The sequence below is a fragment of the Podarcis cretensis genome, assembly GCF_951804945.1.
Source record: "Podarcis cretensis genome assembly, chromosome: 10".
Lineage (NCBI taxonomy): Eukaryota > Metazoa > Chordata > Lepidosauria > Squamata > Lacertidae > Podarcis > Podarcis cretensis.
This window is the reverse complement of record NC_137179.1, coordinates 20,953,338-20,968,727: the sequence shown is the minus strand read 5'-3', so window position 1 is coordinate 20,968,727 and position 15,390 is coordinate 20,953,338. Positions and strand designations below refer to the sequence as shown.

Here is a 15,390-nt window from a genome sequence, read left to right as displayed (position 1 = left end):
AGAAGTTTTGCTCATTTAAAACGTTTTTAGAATAAATACGGTTTTTAAAAGTGTGTAAAAATGGTCGGATATCCCTGCAAGGGAGTGGATCCTGCTGTTTGCAACCTTATATTTTCAGATTTGTAGTTTTTTTAAAAAAAAAAATTGTTAAAACTTGGAAGTGTGACACATGTGTCCCTCTACGTATTGGACTACAACACTCATCATCCCTGGCCATTAACTGTGCTTTCTGGGGCTGATGGGAGCTGGAGTCCAGCTTCTGGACTGTCACACTCCTGGGCCTAAATTTCCTCCCTCCTGCCCTTGATTTCCCTGTCAGCACTTCCTTGCAATTTGATCACTATGGAATCCACTACTCTTAACATTAGGCTGGGCTTAGCGTGGTTTGTGCTGTCAAAGGTTCAACATGCGGGCGCAGAATGTTGACTCCACGTTTCTATTTTTCCTCAAGGAAAAGGCAAGGGTCTGCATTTCCTGCCAGGAAAAGCTTTGGGAGCACTTTGGATAATCTAGCAAAAATTGTGGGTGGGTACAGAGGACTTGCCAATCAGAAGGTTGGCGGTTCAAATCCCTGCGACGGGGTGAGCTCCCATTGCTCGGTCCCTGCTCCTGCCAACCCAGCAATTCGAAAGCACGTCAAAGTGCAAGTAGATAAATAGGTACCGCTCCGGCGGGAAGGTAAACGGCGTTTCCGAGCGCTGCTCTGGTTCGCCAGAAGAGGCTTAGTCATGCTAGCCACGTGACCCGGAAGCTATACGCCAGCTCCCTCGGCCAATAAAGCGAGATGAGCGCCGCAACCCCAGAGTCGGTCACGACTGGACCTAATAGTCGGGGTCCTTTTACCTTTACCTTACAGAGGCCAGCTATCAGGATGTCCAGTCATCAGATGGTAGGATTTCCATGGAAAAGGTTGTTGTTGTTTCTCAGGTCCTTGATCCTTGGTTGCACAAGGAAGCAGACAGTGTTTTCTGTTGCACACAGTCGTAGCTGAACAGTTACGTTCGCCTGGCTGTGGGAGTGCTGCAAGGCCACTGATGTAATTCTGCAAAGAATAATTAACCGGGGGGGGGGGCGGGGAGAGAGAGAGCATAGTAAACTGTAATAAAACAGATATATGCTTTATTTCACAATGGGTGTCATAAAAGCTGGCATTATAATTACTGTGTTGTACGGAATTAAGCTGTAACCTTGACAGTTGTGAACCCTGCCTGTCTTGAAAAGATCTTTCCGACACCTGCTTCTTAAACTTCACAAAGCAGGAAACTAACTACCATTTCCCTTATCCCAGGACCCTCGAAAGCACTGCTGCCTGGATATAGCTCAGCTCGGGTTCAAAAGATCTTCCAAGGACAGAATGTCCTACAATGGGGAAATCCCTTCCTGCGTTCTCCTGATTTTTTGCTGTTGCAGAGATGAAAACATAAGGCAGGAGTGGGGGGGGGGGGTGCTTGGCCCTCCATATGGACTACAGCTCCCATCAGCCTTGACAATTGGCCGTGTTGTGGTTGATGGGAGGTATAGCTGAGCAACATAAAGGTTCCCCATTCCTGGCTTAAAGGGATGCTATCTAAGCTATAGTTTGCCAGCTGCCACCAACTAAGATTTTAAAATACAGGCACGGGTTTGCTTCATTGCCTTGTAGGGAGGGCAGTTGTGTTTTCCCTGAAAATGTTCTCTATTTCCTTGCTTATGCACTAAGCATATGCGAAGCTGCAGGCTCCTGGAGCACTAAAAATATCCTTTTTTAATGCCAAATTAACATTCCCAGAGCCTTTCTACTTTGTGAAGTTATATATGTTGCGGTGTGTATCTTAAAAGAGATCTGCAAAAGCTGGTGACAGAGCACACAGGGAAACCTGCTAACAAACAATTTATCTAACTACTTGTACATCTGTACATGCCAGATTACATCTGTACATGCCAGATTACAAATCCCTAATTAGTTCTTCCTTTTGTAATAGCTGATCCACTTGCTGCTCAGGTGTTTTTTAAAACCTATAGCCTGCAGCCTATATTGCATAAAGAAGACTATCTTGTTGATGTAATGGTACATTATGCATAACACACCTAAGCTGCTCTTAATAAAGGTTTTAGACTTGCAGAGATAACAGCTGGGCTAAATTATTTGACCTGCCTTTCCAGCAAAAACAAAATTGTAGTAATTTTCAACGAGGGTAGGATGCTCTTGCTGTTAAGATAAGATGACAGAAGATTTTGAAGTTCTTCTTTTACACAGTTTTGCCAATGCTTTGACCAGTGGTGGACCTATATGGCGAAATTCAAACCTATGAAATGTCTGAGTGAGAGTGACACTGTGCCATGTCACATACTGTCTTTCCAAGGGGAATTGCAGATATTAGTGTAGGGGCAAATTTAGAAGTGCAAGCTCCCACACTAGTGGGCCTGGTGTAGTACAACAGAAGTCATCAGGCAATGTCACTGCTCCCCCACCCTTTCTGCGCATGCATGCTCCTGTTCCTCCATGATTTGCCCATTAAAATGGCAGGAAAGAACAGTTTGCCTGTATACCACCCCTAATCCCATCAGTTCACACCCACAACTTTCTTGGTTAATGGAGTTGCAAGCAAATTTCTGGAGAACAGTTAACACAGAAATGAGTGCAAGACTTCCACCATATTTCCAGAAGTAGGTTTTACATCGTGTGAAGACTCAAATATAATACGGAAAGTAACAGTTAGGGAAACAGAACAAATTGCCATGTGAATGCAGCCATACACACAGTTTATTGTAGGCAGAATTTGTGTAAGTCTTCGACAAGCTCATTAAATAATAAAACCAATTTTGTTAGATGGTTAGGCAACAAGCATGTCCCTTTTGATTTCACTCGCCTTGCCTACCCAGGACACAATGCCTGTGTGTGTGTGTGTTTCTCCCTCAGCTATCAACACAGCTGCTGTTATAGAGGCCCAGTATCTGATTTGCAGGAACACGCCTCTCTGTGTACACAGTTATCATTTCCTCATTTCCTACAACTGATATTGGAGTGAAGTTTGTGAATGGCACAACAAATACCAGTTTCTTAATTATATACTGCTCCTCTCAAGGTACATCAATATGTTTATCCCAGGGGTAGGCAACCTGCGGCCCAATCACCTTCTGAATCCGGCCCACGGACGATCTGGGAATCAGCGTGTTTTTACATGAGTAGAATGTGTCCTTTTATTTAAAATGCATCTCTGGGTTATTTGTTGGGCATAGGAATTTGTTCATATATATTTTTTTCAAAATATAGTCTGGCCCACCACATGGTCTGAGGGATGGTGGACCAGCCCACGGCTGAAAAAGGTTGCTGACCCCTGGTTTATCCTCTTTTACTTAAAACCGGGGCCTCCAGCAGAGTTCTTCTTCTTCTTCATGCTACCTGCTACCTCAGGTGTGGAAACCCTTTGGCCCTCCATAGGTTGTTGGACTCCCATCGACTCCGGGCAGCACAGTTAATGGTGGGGGATGATGGGAACTAGAGTCCAGCATCATTTGCAGGGCTATTTGTCTGCCATCCCTGTACTTACCTGATCCATTTAACTAGAGATGTGAGGGGTTTATCTTGGGACTTTCTACACACAAGGAATGGACTCCACCATAGAATTATGATCCTTTAGTTAGGTAGATTAGGCTGAGAGATTAAATAGGGATCATCCAAGGACATGCAGTGAGTTCTAGGGTTGGGTGATGGTTTGTTCCTGGGTCCTAGTCCATCACTTTAACCCAGGTATAACCTTGATGATGTTGAATTGCAGTTCCCTGAATATGGACCATGCTGGCTGGGGATAATAAAAAAATTCTGGAGGGCACCACGTTGGCCAGCCTCACTTTAACCACTGCACTATACTGCCTTTCTGTAGGATTATTTCATGCCAGTACTAGACTGCTCTGAAAGTGCAGTTTTTATTGTTGAGCTTGCTTCACTTTCCAACTCTGGAATAAATTTGGGAAGCAAAGTAAACTTATTTCCTTAGACATTCAAAGTGCTAGATACACGTTTGACATTTTGCCTTTGTGTCTAGTGTTTGTGTTAATTACTGCATAACTGGCATGGTGTCCAACACAAGGCTTTCTGTTACACTATAAACACTGAAGAATCTGATCTTCTCTTTGGCATGAAATATTCATTCAAATTGGGGGGGTTTAATTTTTTTTGTTAAGGCTTACCTCCTTAAAATATTCTGCCTCAGCTGTTAAACAAGCTGATTTACACAAAGCAAGTCCTGCTCTTTCTCTCATGTTCAGATCTCAACATCTTTGTTCTGTAGCCAAAAAAGCAAAAACAAAAGTACCAGGAGAGGCTGGGAGCTGTATGCCATCTTCCAGCTGCTGAGTTGGGTAACAAATGTAAGCTACTAAAAAAGCACGTAGCAGCTTGTTCACCATAGCACAAGTCCAGTTTTGAAACATGTGATAGATATACATACCAGTAAGTCAAACTCCTCCTTTTCAGCCCTATGTTTCACATATCCCCACATCACCAGGTGGTACCATCTGCCTTGTTAAAAAAAAAAAGGTGGCATAACACTGTGCCAGGGATTAGAGAAGGCTAGTGTGTTTGTGACATCGCAGATGTTAGTCAATATGTGCTGTTCGTGGCTCAGCATTTCCCATTCAAGCTGAACCACCCAGAAAATCAGCAGAACCATTGTATTTCCAGAGCCATGCCCCCAGAGAGAGAAATGCACATGTTGCAAAGCAGCAGGGCCACTGTCCATATCTCTCTTCTGTAACTACAGCTACTCACTTTGTTTTGAAATCCGCCCACTGCACTGCTCTTCAAGCATCAGTGTTGAAAACTCCATCCCCTATCGCTTTTGTTTTATTTAGCTCTGGCATACCTACAAAACACTCTCTGTGTGTGCACGAGCAAGGCTACGGCAAACATGCTACTGTCAACAAAGCTTGCAAACTGGCAAAAGGAAGAACATGTTCTTTCCAGCAGGCATCTCTGTGTAAAACAGAGCACAGTGGTGGCTGCTTTTATGCTAATAATGATCTGGAAGTTTATAGAGAGAAGAAGACAAAAAGTCCTCAGGGAGTGTTAGGAAGTACAGTTGTACCTTGGATCCTGGACGACTGGCTCCCAAACGCCGCAAACCCGGAAGTGGACGTTCCGGTTGGTGAACGTTCTTTGGAACCCAATTGCAGGAGCCAGTCAGAAGCCACACTTTGGTTTCCGAATGTTTTGGAAGTTGAACCGACTTCTGGAACGAATTCTGTTCAGCTTCTGAAGTACCACTGCAACTAGGCTAGGGCTGACTGAGAGGAGAGCTCAGGAATTTCAGTTGGTTCAGAATGCAGTTTTTGCTGGGGCAGGAGATCAGAAGACACTACTCTGATCCTTTATCAAGACTTTCCCTCTGATTAACTGTAATGGCACCACACTTTGCCATTTGTTAAAAACTATGTTTTAGTGTTTTAACTTGCTTTAGTGATGTATTTTGCCTTCTTTTATTCATGGATTCACTGATGTGAGATTCTGATCCCCCCCCCCCCCACACACACACTTTTTAACCTTTATTTGTAAAGAGGTAAGCCAATCAACAGGAGGCTGAAGAAAAAAGTTTCATATTTTCAGCCCAGTCCTATGTATATTTACTGATGAATACACTTTGCTGTCTTCAAAGGGGGTTGCTCCCCTATAATCATGGGTTGAATTCTCAAGAGGACGTTTTGCAGATAACATGATACCTGTTAGATACATGCTTGCTTTAATGAAACACAGGAAATAAGTTCAAATCACCAATTATACACCAGTTAGGTACTTTAGAGTCTCAAGGAGGCATAAGAAGCTTTGCTAGAGGGGATGTGGCTTCCAAGGCACACTGTGGCATATGTGGTGACCTTGCCCTATGGTGGAAGCTTTGGGGGATTTAATTGTAGCTAGAATCAACCTAAGAACTGACTCCTTCATTGAGATGGATCCTAAATTATGTGTATTTTCTTTGCGCTTGAATAGAAGGCTGCTGTATCGTCTGCTGTATGTTGCATCAATCGTGCTATCCAGCTTCCAGTGGTACTAGCACGTTGACTAGTGAAGAGCTTTTGCATAATAATGGAAAGCAAAAATATGGACAAAATTGCTGGAAACATGCCTGTAGATCCTATGTCTTATGGTAGGAAAATTCTTGCTGTTTCTGGCCTGTTAGAAATTTTAAAGGAGCTTGGATCAGGATAACCACCCAAGACACAACAGTGTTTGGATGAGTTATAACTTTAACAACCCAATTCTTGGGAAGGTGTGCCTAAGCTCATTGACTCCAGTGAGCTTAGGTATGCCTAAGTCTGCACAGGGTCAGACTGCCCATCTAGGGTAAACAACATCTCTCATCTTTACAGATTGCATCATCAGTGCAAGCAAAGTACTGCATTGGCGTTCCCTGCTGGCTGTTTGAAGAGCTGATTTCCTCCTGTATAAACCAGAGCATTTTCATTCATCTCCAGGCCCAAGTGCTGAGTTTGCTTTCCTGCCTTTTAAGTGTATTCTTAGGTAGCAACCTGAAGTCGGAGCCCTTCTGCCCAGGGACCTAGCACCCTCTGCTACAGAAACAGAAACCTGTCATAGAGCTGAAGCTGATTGTACAGCATCCTTGTAACCAATTTTAATTCCCTTTTTGTAGAAACATGAGCTCTGCTGGCCCTGAAGGGAGGAAAAAGATGAGAGAATGTGAAGGGTTGATTGAATCGCTGGTGTATTATATCCAAGGCACCACCGCAGACCACCAGCCAGATGATAAGGTAAGCTTTCCAAATGAAGGGATTTTCTGAGTCTCTAAGACAGAAATAACCAAGGTGGTGCCAGGTGTTGATGGCCTACAACTCCCATCATCCCTCACCATTGACCATGCCGACTGGGGCTGATGGGGATTGTGGTGCAACAACATCTGGAACTCACCAGGTGAGGGAAGGCTGCCCTACTCAGGATCCAAAGCTGACCTGAGACATTAAATGTTTGGGGCACTTTTCACCTTGGCTACCACTGGAGAAAATCAAGACAACAATGCAGTGTTCTGAAATTCTAAGGCCAGACATCTAAGTTACAAAAGTGCATTGCAGGTCTTTAGCGATTGCATCCAGTTATTTACACAGCCAGAATAATGCACATTTGTTTTCCCTTCCAGGCCATGGAGAACTGTGTGTGCATCCTTCACAATCTCTCCTACCAACTGGAGTCCGAACTCCCTGGTAGCTATGCACAGAATATCTACATGCAAAGAAGAAATGTTCCTACTAGTGACAGCAGCATTGGATGCTTTGGTTCAAGGAGCAGGAAAACGAAGCAGGTAATAGAGGGCTGTTATTTGGGGGAAGGAGCTTCGAGCAGCTTAGTGTGCAGAGGACACGTTTTGTATGCAGAAGGTCCCATTTCCAGGTAGAGTAGAGCTGTGCAAGACCCTGGTCTGAAACCCTTTAAGAGTGCTGCTGCCAGGCTTCTCCAGAAGCATCTGCTCTGAAGGCAACAACATCCAGATCAGGGGGAGAGGTTCATGGCAGCTCCTGCCACAGCTGACAATGTGTTTCATTGAGTCAGCTGCACAGAGCAAGGGGGCTGGCAAATGGACAGCCCTACCTTTCAGTGAGGAAATTACCGCATTTTTTGCTCCATAAGATGCACCTGACCATAAGACGCACCTAGTTTTTAGAGGGGGAATGCAAGAAAAAAAAATACTTTTAAAGGGGGCACTGAGCAGAGCCTGTATGCATCCCAGGCTCTGCTCAGCGCTCCCTTTCACGAGCCGCGTGGAACAGCACTTGCAGGCTTTTCCCCAGGAGGGAGAAGCCCCAAAGTGTCGCGCACTCTTTAAAGGATGTGCGGCTCTTGCGGGTTTTTCTACGAGGTGGGAGAAGGACAGCCCATCAGTAATGGGCTGCCCTTCTCCCTTCTTGGAGAAAAGCCTACAAGAGCTGCGCGGAGCGTGTGTGTGCCTCTTGGGGGCTTTTCCCGCCTGCATTCGCTCCATAAGATGCGCACACATTTCCCCTTACTTTTTACAGAGTGAAAAATACGGTAAAATAGACGGCCTTGTGGTCCTTTCTAATGCTGCGATGGACTCACAAACAAAATGGTTCGGCTTAACTTCTAGTTCCTGCTGAGCCTCATCCTGCAAGGATTTTCAGACAGCCTTTCACTCTGATTCAGGGTTACTGATTTAGGATTGGCAGCCCATTGTTAGGAGGCATTAGCGCTGGGCTCCTTTTGGTTAGATCCAGAAAGGTGAGCCTTACTGAGGGGTCGGTTAACTGTTTTGTTTCTGGTTGTTTAATGCATCTGCATGTTTAGCAGCAGCAGGACCTGCCGCTCCCTGAGGAAAAGAGCAACCCCCGAGGTGTTGAAACCCTCTGGCATTCCACCCTGATAAGGATATATCTGTCCTTGATAGCAAAAAGCACAAGGAACTTTACTCAGGAAGCATCGCTGGGAGCTTTGCAGAACCTCACAGCGGGAAGTGGACCAGTAAGTAGAAAGAGAGGGGATTTCTCCTTTTATCTTGCTTTCCTTTCAGCCCCACCCCTGTAGCTAAATATGTTTTTGATGTCCTCATGAGAGAGATTTACAGCTTCCTGCTGTATTGGCTCTTAATACAGAGAGCCAGTGAGGTATAGTGGTTACAGCGCTGGGCAAGGACCTGGGGGAGAACTATGTTTGCCTCCTTGATCTTCCAGTAAATAACATCTGAAGAAATGCTTTTCACGTTGTTCAGTAAAGGAGATCTGACTCTAAACTTTCAGGGCCAGAGTCAGGGGTTGGAATTGTTGGGCCCCCATCTCAACAGGAAGCTCCACTGCTGATTGCCGGAGCTCCCTGGTGCCAGTGGTGGTCCTCTCTTGCCATGGCGACCTATTCACCCACTCCATCTCTCTGCCTCCAGAGGGATAGGACCAGAGAACAATGGAAGAGAGGCAGCAGAAGGAACAAGAGCTGCCACCAGCTCATTTGTCTGCCGTTTTCTCCCAAGGCAGCAGTGGAAGATAGTTACTAGAAGCAGAGGCAGAACAGGGCAGCAATTGCAGGAAGGAAGAGAAGGGGGCCCCTTGCCAACAGACACGCACACAAACCTGAGGCCATCACTGTCCCCTGTGCTGTGCATTATATATATATATTTCTACCCCATCCTCTTTCAAAGGAGCTTCAGGTGGCATGTTTTTATCCTCACAACAACCCTGTTCAGAGAATCTGTGATCCTCCAGAAGCTGCTGGACTCAAACTCTCATCAGCCCCAGCCCAGATGGTCAATGCTTATGGAGCTGTAGTCCAGCACAGGTTGCCTATCTCTGTCCTAGTCTGATATACTGCTCCATGCTGGATCTCGCATCATTCTCCTGCTGTGCCTTTGCCACTTAACTCCGTTCTCCAATGTTAGTTGAGTAGCAGCCATCAGTGCTGCTGCATCCACCAAAGAAGTTTCTTCTGAGACCAGCTGCACTATTTCTGACCAGGCTATTCCCTTTCCTTATCTGCTGTGCGTAGGGGGCAGGCGGCAATATTGTTGCGGGAGCACCTTGCAAAGGCTGAAATGGAACTGGGACGTCCTATTAGGTGTCTAACACAGCTCTGGAACTGAATTAGCTCTAATGTCTTTCAGTGGCATGCAGTGAAATTATAATTGGTTTAGACCAGTTTAGCTGGCATGGCTGCACCCAAAAAGATTCTGGGAACTATAGTTGGATATGGGAGCTGAGAATTCCTGTCACTTACCATAGAGCAGAAGCTGTCCTTGGGAGAGGGAATGGTTTGTAAACCTGCTAAGTCTATGGTGTAGATACGTTTGAACAACATGGTGTCCTCCAGATGTTGTTGGACTACAACTCCCATCATCTCTTACAACTGGCCGTCCTGGTGGTTTCACTTATGCCTGAAGAAGCTGTGTGTGTCTTCTGACAGATGCCATTTGGAGTAGCCCAAGTCATTGTCAAGAAGGCCAACGGCCTCCCAAGTATTCGAAACATGCTACATGTGAGCTGTCCAAGTGTTAAGAAAACGGCCGTCTCCTTGCTCAGGAACTTGTCTCGCAACACCTCGCTGCAGAATGAAATAGGTAAATAAATGTGCAATGACTGGCCAAAATGATTTCAGTGTCAGATTACTGTTAAATGCATGGTAAGTATATAAAGAAAGCTGAGCTTGATGAATCCCCTTCCATTAATAATAGCAACAATAAAGGTTTGCCTTAATAAACAATCACAGCTGCGTGTGTGGACTTCGTTCATCTTAATGTTTTCTATCTGGGATGATAATGGAAGTTCAGTCTGTGTTGTTTCATCTGTGATGGTTGTTTCCATTAGCTCTAAAATGGCATTCAAATCCTGTTCACACTAGGGAATCAAGATTGGACTGGCACCACTTCAGCTGTGCCCCACTCCAGAACAAATAACCCACACATTTTAAAGTCCATAGATGGTTTAATCAGTCAAGAGGAACGTTTTCACCTGGCACCTAAATATATGTAATGGCAGTGCCAGTGAACCTCTCTGGGGAGAGCATTCCACAAGCGGGGAGCCACCACAGAAAAGGCCCCCTCTCATGTTGCCACCCTCCGGACCTCTCGTGGAGGGGACAATTTTAAAAGTCCTCAGATGATTGCAGGGGGCCCTCCTACTCATCTTAGTGAGTGGGGCCCTAGATGCACAGTGGATCACTGGTAAACACAAGCCAACCTCTGGATAAACCTAATGAAAAAGTGTCATGCCCCATAAAGTTTTTGTGGAGTAAGCATCTTTAAAGAAAACCCCATCTAAAGTGGTTTGCAAATTAAAAATGCTGAAAATTACTTGCTGGATACCATTTGAGCAGACAGCTGCAGAGCTTTAAACTTGAGGATTCTAAGGGCACGTCATGTTTCATCTTCCAGCCAGAGAAGTGTTGCCAGATTTGGTCGCCGTGCTTCCAGATGCTGCCCCAACCTCTGACATTGCCAACGAGACCACGGCTTCCGCTTGCTATGCTTTATACAACCTGACTCAGAACAGCTCCCAGAATGCTCGGCTTCTCTTGAACTCTGATGGCATCTCAAAGGTTCTGAACATCAGCTTGAGTGACAGGTGAGCCATTTTCATATATACCCACCCCCCAAAAAAAGCACAAAATAAACAGTGTCCCCAGCATTGTCCTGCTGTCCAGAGATCCCTGTGTAATATCCCTGCAGTGCTAAAGAACTACCTTGTTTCAGGGCAAGGCTTGGCATGCTCTGTTCTGAGCAATTACAGTGGTACCTTTGGTTACCTACTTAATTCGTTCCGGAGGTCCGTTCTTAACCTGAAACTGTTCTTAACCTGAAGCACCACTTTAGCTAATGGGGCCTCCTGCTGCCGCTGCGCCGATTTCTGTTCTCATCCTGAAGCAAAGTTCTTAACCTGAGGTACTATTTCTGGGTTAGCGGAGTCTGTAACCTAAAGCGTATATAACCTGAAGTGTATGTAACCCGAGGTACCACTGTATTTGTTTAGGTTGGCATCAGCATGCAATTGAGTTTAGTGAGTGGTTTGATTGATATAAAAACAATATGTTTCAAGAGGTTGCACTCGAGTGATAACTACATTTCCTTTATTACCGTTTCTGCCTGCAGTGATGTGGTCCAGTTACTATATCCCTTTGTTCTCTTACAGAATCACTGGCATTGTAGACCTAGTTCTCAAACCCATGCCAGTGTTGTGCCATTTCCAACTTTTATATATTCCTAAAATGCGTCCATTTCAATCTCCCTCCCCTGGAAATATTTTATTCTCTCATTCCTTCTTGTCTTCCCTTTCTGCTTTACCTTTTTCTTAGCCACACTTCTTTACCATGGCATTTGATACTAGAGAGATACAGATATTCGTTCCTGTCCTCTTGAGTAGGGTTATTTGCTTTCAACTGATTTTTCAACTGAATTTTTAAAATTGATGTAATCCACCCTGTGATCTCATGTTGAAGGATGGATAAGAAATTAATTAATTAATTAATTAGCAACAACAACAATAATAATAATGGGGATTTCATCTAACTAAACCCATTGAAGTTAATGGAATCTAAGTTAATCGTGTATATTTAACTTCTCTGTTTTGCATAACTAGCATTGGATACAACCCAATAATAATTGTCCCTCTTTTATTCTTGATTCTGCTGGCAGGGAATGAGGGCTTTTCTGTGTCTTACTTTGCCCACATTTCTTCTTTGTTACACTCCCTCTGTTGCTCTCTATTTCTTTACTGCAGCATGTGCTCCTGCTCTTTTTCTTTTAAATATCTTCACACTTCCTTCTCTAGACTCTCTTTCCCGTTTGCCTTCTCATCATCTTGATTCTGCCAAAATCCCTTCTTCCTTGCTAAACCTCAGGTTATGATTTGTATTTTGTGCCTGCATCACCCCTTCTCCAACTCCTCTTTCTCTTTGGCAACTCACTATTTCCTGAAATCCACCTTAAAGACCTCCTCCTCCTCCTCCTCCTTCTTCTTCTGTATATACCTACACAGACATTGAGTTCCTCTTCTTGGTTCAAGGTGCCCTTGCCAAGTGAAATTAGGTGAGCAAGTACCAAACTGAAGGTCTTCTTGGGATTGGTACCTCGGCTATACAACAGCCTCCTCAGAGAGGCTCACCTGCTGCTTTATCCATGGTCTTTTTAGTGACAGGTGAAGGAAGACCTTTTTATTCACCTGGACTGTGTTTTAGATCAGCTATCTAAACTATTTTATACCCAGGGAATGGGCAGCTGTATTAATTTAATGTACTTTACCAACCTTCTGAGAAAAATACAATACATTCAACAAAGCCACAGAGACTTGCGAACTACCCAGCCTAAAATGAACTTATAATGACTGGTTTCAATAGATTTTTCAAATGCTTAACTCAGTCTTTTAGATAAGTTAATGAAGATACTAACAAAGGGTAAGTTTGGTGTTACTCACAATACCGAGAGATGCTAGTGAATTGTGAATAATATTGTGAATAACACTGAACTTACTTTTTGTTGGTATCTTCATTAACTTATCTAAAAGACTGAGTTAAGCATTTGAAAAATCTATTGAAACCAGACATTATAAGTTCATTTTAGGCTGGGTAGTTTGCAAGTCTCTGTGGCTTTGTTGAATGTTTTGTATTTTTCTCAGAAGGTTGATAAAGTATGTATAATTATTGTTCTGTGTATATTAATTGCCAGCGTGTTGCATGAGTCGCACTACTTCTACCAGCAGCACAGGTTGCATTTTTCTAGTATAAATTTAATGAGCATTAAACTAATAATAATCTACATGTCTCATTCCTTGTGCTTGTTTCCTTTCCTACCTTTTAACCTAGATTCCCTCCTTCTTTATTCCCCCTTTCTGTTGTGTACCTTCCTGTGTTTTTTTGAGACCCAATGCCCCATGGGCAAGGTCTGTTCTTTTTAACTTAGCTGAGCTGTTTTGCAAATAATGCTGATTGCTGTTGTTGTTATTATTCTCCTCCTCAGCAAAGCCGGCAGAGCTGCTTCCATCCTCTTGTATTCTTTGTGGTCTCATGCTGATCTCCACAGTGCCTACAAAAAGGTAAGCTGTCATCTAGCTCTGGGGCGATAACCTTCCTGTTGGTCACAGTTGTTGTTTTTCAATTGATTTTAAGTATTACAGGTCTGTTTGCAAAGTCAGTTCTCTAACTGCACAATCCTAATCATGTCTACTCTCAAGTAAGTCCTTATTGGATTCAGTGGCGCTTACTCCCAGTTAAGTGTGTTAGGATTGTAGCCTTAGTCTTCAAGAGACAAGCCAGTGACACATTTTCTCTAATTTAATACTTCAGTTTAAAAGTATTATCATTAAAGAAAAGTTCAGTGTTTCATAATAAAATGAAGCAGTTTCTTCTCTGAACTTTTAGTCTGTGTTTTGTACCAAAAAGTAATAAAGGTAGTCCACATTTCATTAAAAGTATTAATTTCCTGTCTCCCTTTTCTTACCCAAATATCCTGCAAGTTCTCCAGAAAGCTGTTTGCCTAGTAGTGTTTGCATATCTTCCTCCAAACCACGTGGTCAGCTCTGGAGAGAGGTCTGAAACAAACATAGTTTTCTGCATCACGCATAGATCCATCTTGCCCAAACCTTCTCCTCTCCATGTGTTCATGGATGACCCTGGGTTCTAATATTGTGAAAGCAGGAGAATTTAAACTCTTTTGGTTTAATCTCTCTTATTATTTTTTCCATTTACAAGGCTAACTTTAAGAAGACTGATTTCATCAATAACAAGACAATAAGAGCCTACAATTCACTGAAAGACTGAAAAGTAGGCAACAAAGACCTTAAGGACCAATGAGACCATGCAGGAAATGGTATTACCATATATTCAGCATTAACTCACCAGCAAGAGCTGCACGGCATCCTCCAAGAGACTGATTTTATACTTTCCAAAGGATAACCAGAAGAAAGTGCCCCCTCCCTTCCCAGATAATCTCTGCCTTACACCACTGCTTCTTATTCTTTTTGAACTCAAGACTCATTTGCAAATCCTGTGGCCGTTCAAGTTGCATCAAAGTAAATAATTTGAGTACCAACTCTGATATTTACAACCATTCACACATTATATGTTGGCCCGCTTTTGGAGAAGGATCAACTCAGTATCCTGGTTTTATATTATGAGAAACTAAATAACCAAAGAAAATGGGATTTCAGAAATTTCTATGAATATAATTTTTTTTGCTTGCTGTTTTTTGCTATGCCTAACTACTAATCAGTGCTTCCTACAAAACTGCCCTAGTCTGCCAGATCTGTTGAAAAATGGAGGCAGATTCTTTATAGACTGCTTTTGAAACATTTTCCTGGGCTGTTGTGGGTTTTTTTAGCGTAATGCTCCAATGACCATTGCTGCATATATGTGTGTGTGTGTGTGTTTGCTAAAACCTAACTTTCTAGCAATGTGGAAGTGAAAGAATGTACCAATGGAGCTATTTTTAAAATGCCTGTGAACTTGGGGGTTCCCCTTTTGTATTTCCTTTAGACAGCCACACTTGTGAGTGTCCCAAATCACAAGACTATTCAGTTTGAGGACTCAACCAATTCATGTTTCGTGTGTGATTATTTATTCCCTTTTCCTTAAGTTTGCCAGCTGGACAGGAAAATGTCCTGACTTGCTGCAGTAGCATGGTCTGCACAAAATCAACCAGGGATGTTTATCACAGCATAGAGATAGCATCATCGCTTGCTAAAAGAGGTGCTCAGATGACCTGGCTCACATGCTCAGAGAATGGGCAGGCCAGGAGGGGCACAGGAACTAGCCCTGCTCCCTTCTAGCAAAATGTTTACCAGCCACATCCCTCCAACATGTGAGCATTCAAAGAAGGTCTCTAGGAATGTACCACTGGAGGTGCATAGAGCCCTTTTGCATGTGTGCTGAATGCAGATACCATGGGGGCCTGGCTGCCAGGTACTTTGGCAGTGGGA

The 15,390-nt window shown here is 43.7% G+C and overlaps 1 protein-coding gene across 2 annotated transcripts in view; it reads left to right on the top strand.

Annotated features, from left to right (window-relative positions):
• PKP2 (plakophilin 2) overlaps positions 1–15,006 on the top strand; it is a 47,462-nt gene extending 32,456 nt beyond the window's left edge. Inside the window, exons 7-13 of one of the 2 annotated variants that reach the window (XM_079992400.1) lie at positions 6,627–6,744; positions 7,128–7,289; positions 8,288–8,461; positions 9,890–10,043; positions 10,857–11,046; positions 13,434–13,509; positions 14,165–15,006. In XM_079992400.1, coding sequence (XP_079848526.1) covers positions 6,627–6,744; positions 7,128–7,289; positions 8,288–8,461; positions 9,890–10,043; positions 10,857–11,046; positions 13,434–13,509; positions 14,165–14,233 — 943 coding nt within the window. In that variant the 3' untranslated portion in view covers positions 14,234–15,006. The remainder of the gene's footprint in view (positions 1–6,626; positions 6,745–7,127; positions 7,290–8,287; positions 8,462–9,889; positions 10,044–10,856; positions 11,047–13,433; positions 13,510–14,164) is intronic. The other variant, XM_079992399.1, reaches the window with a different exon arrangement.
• Positions 15,007–15,390: the final 384 nt, after the last annotated feature.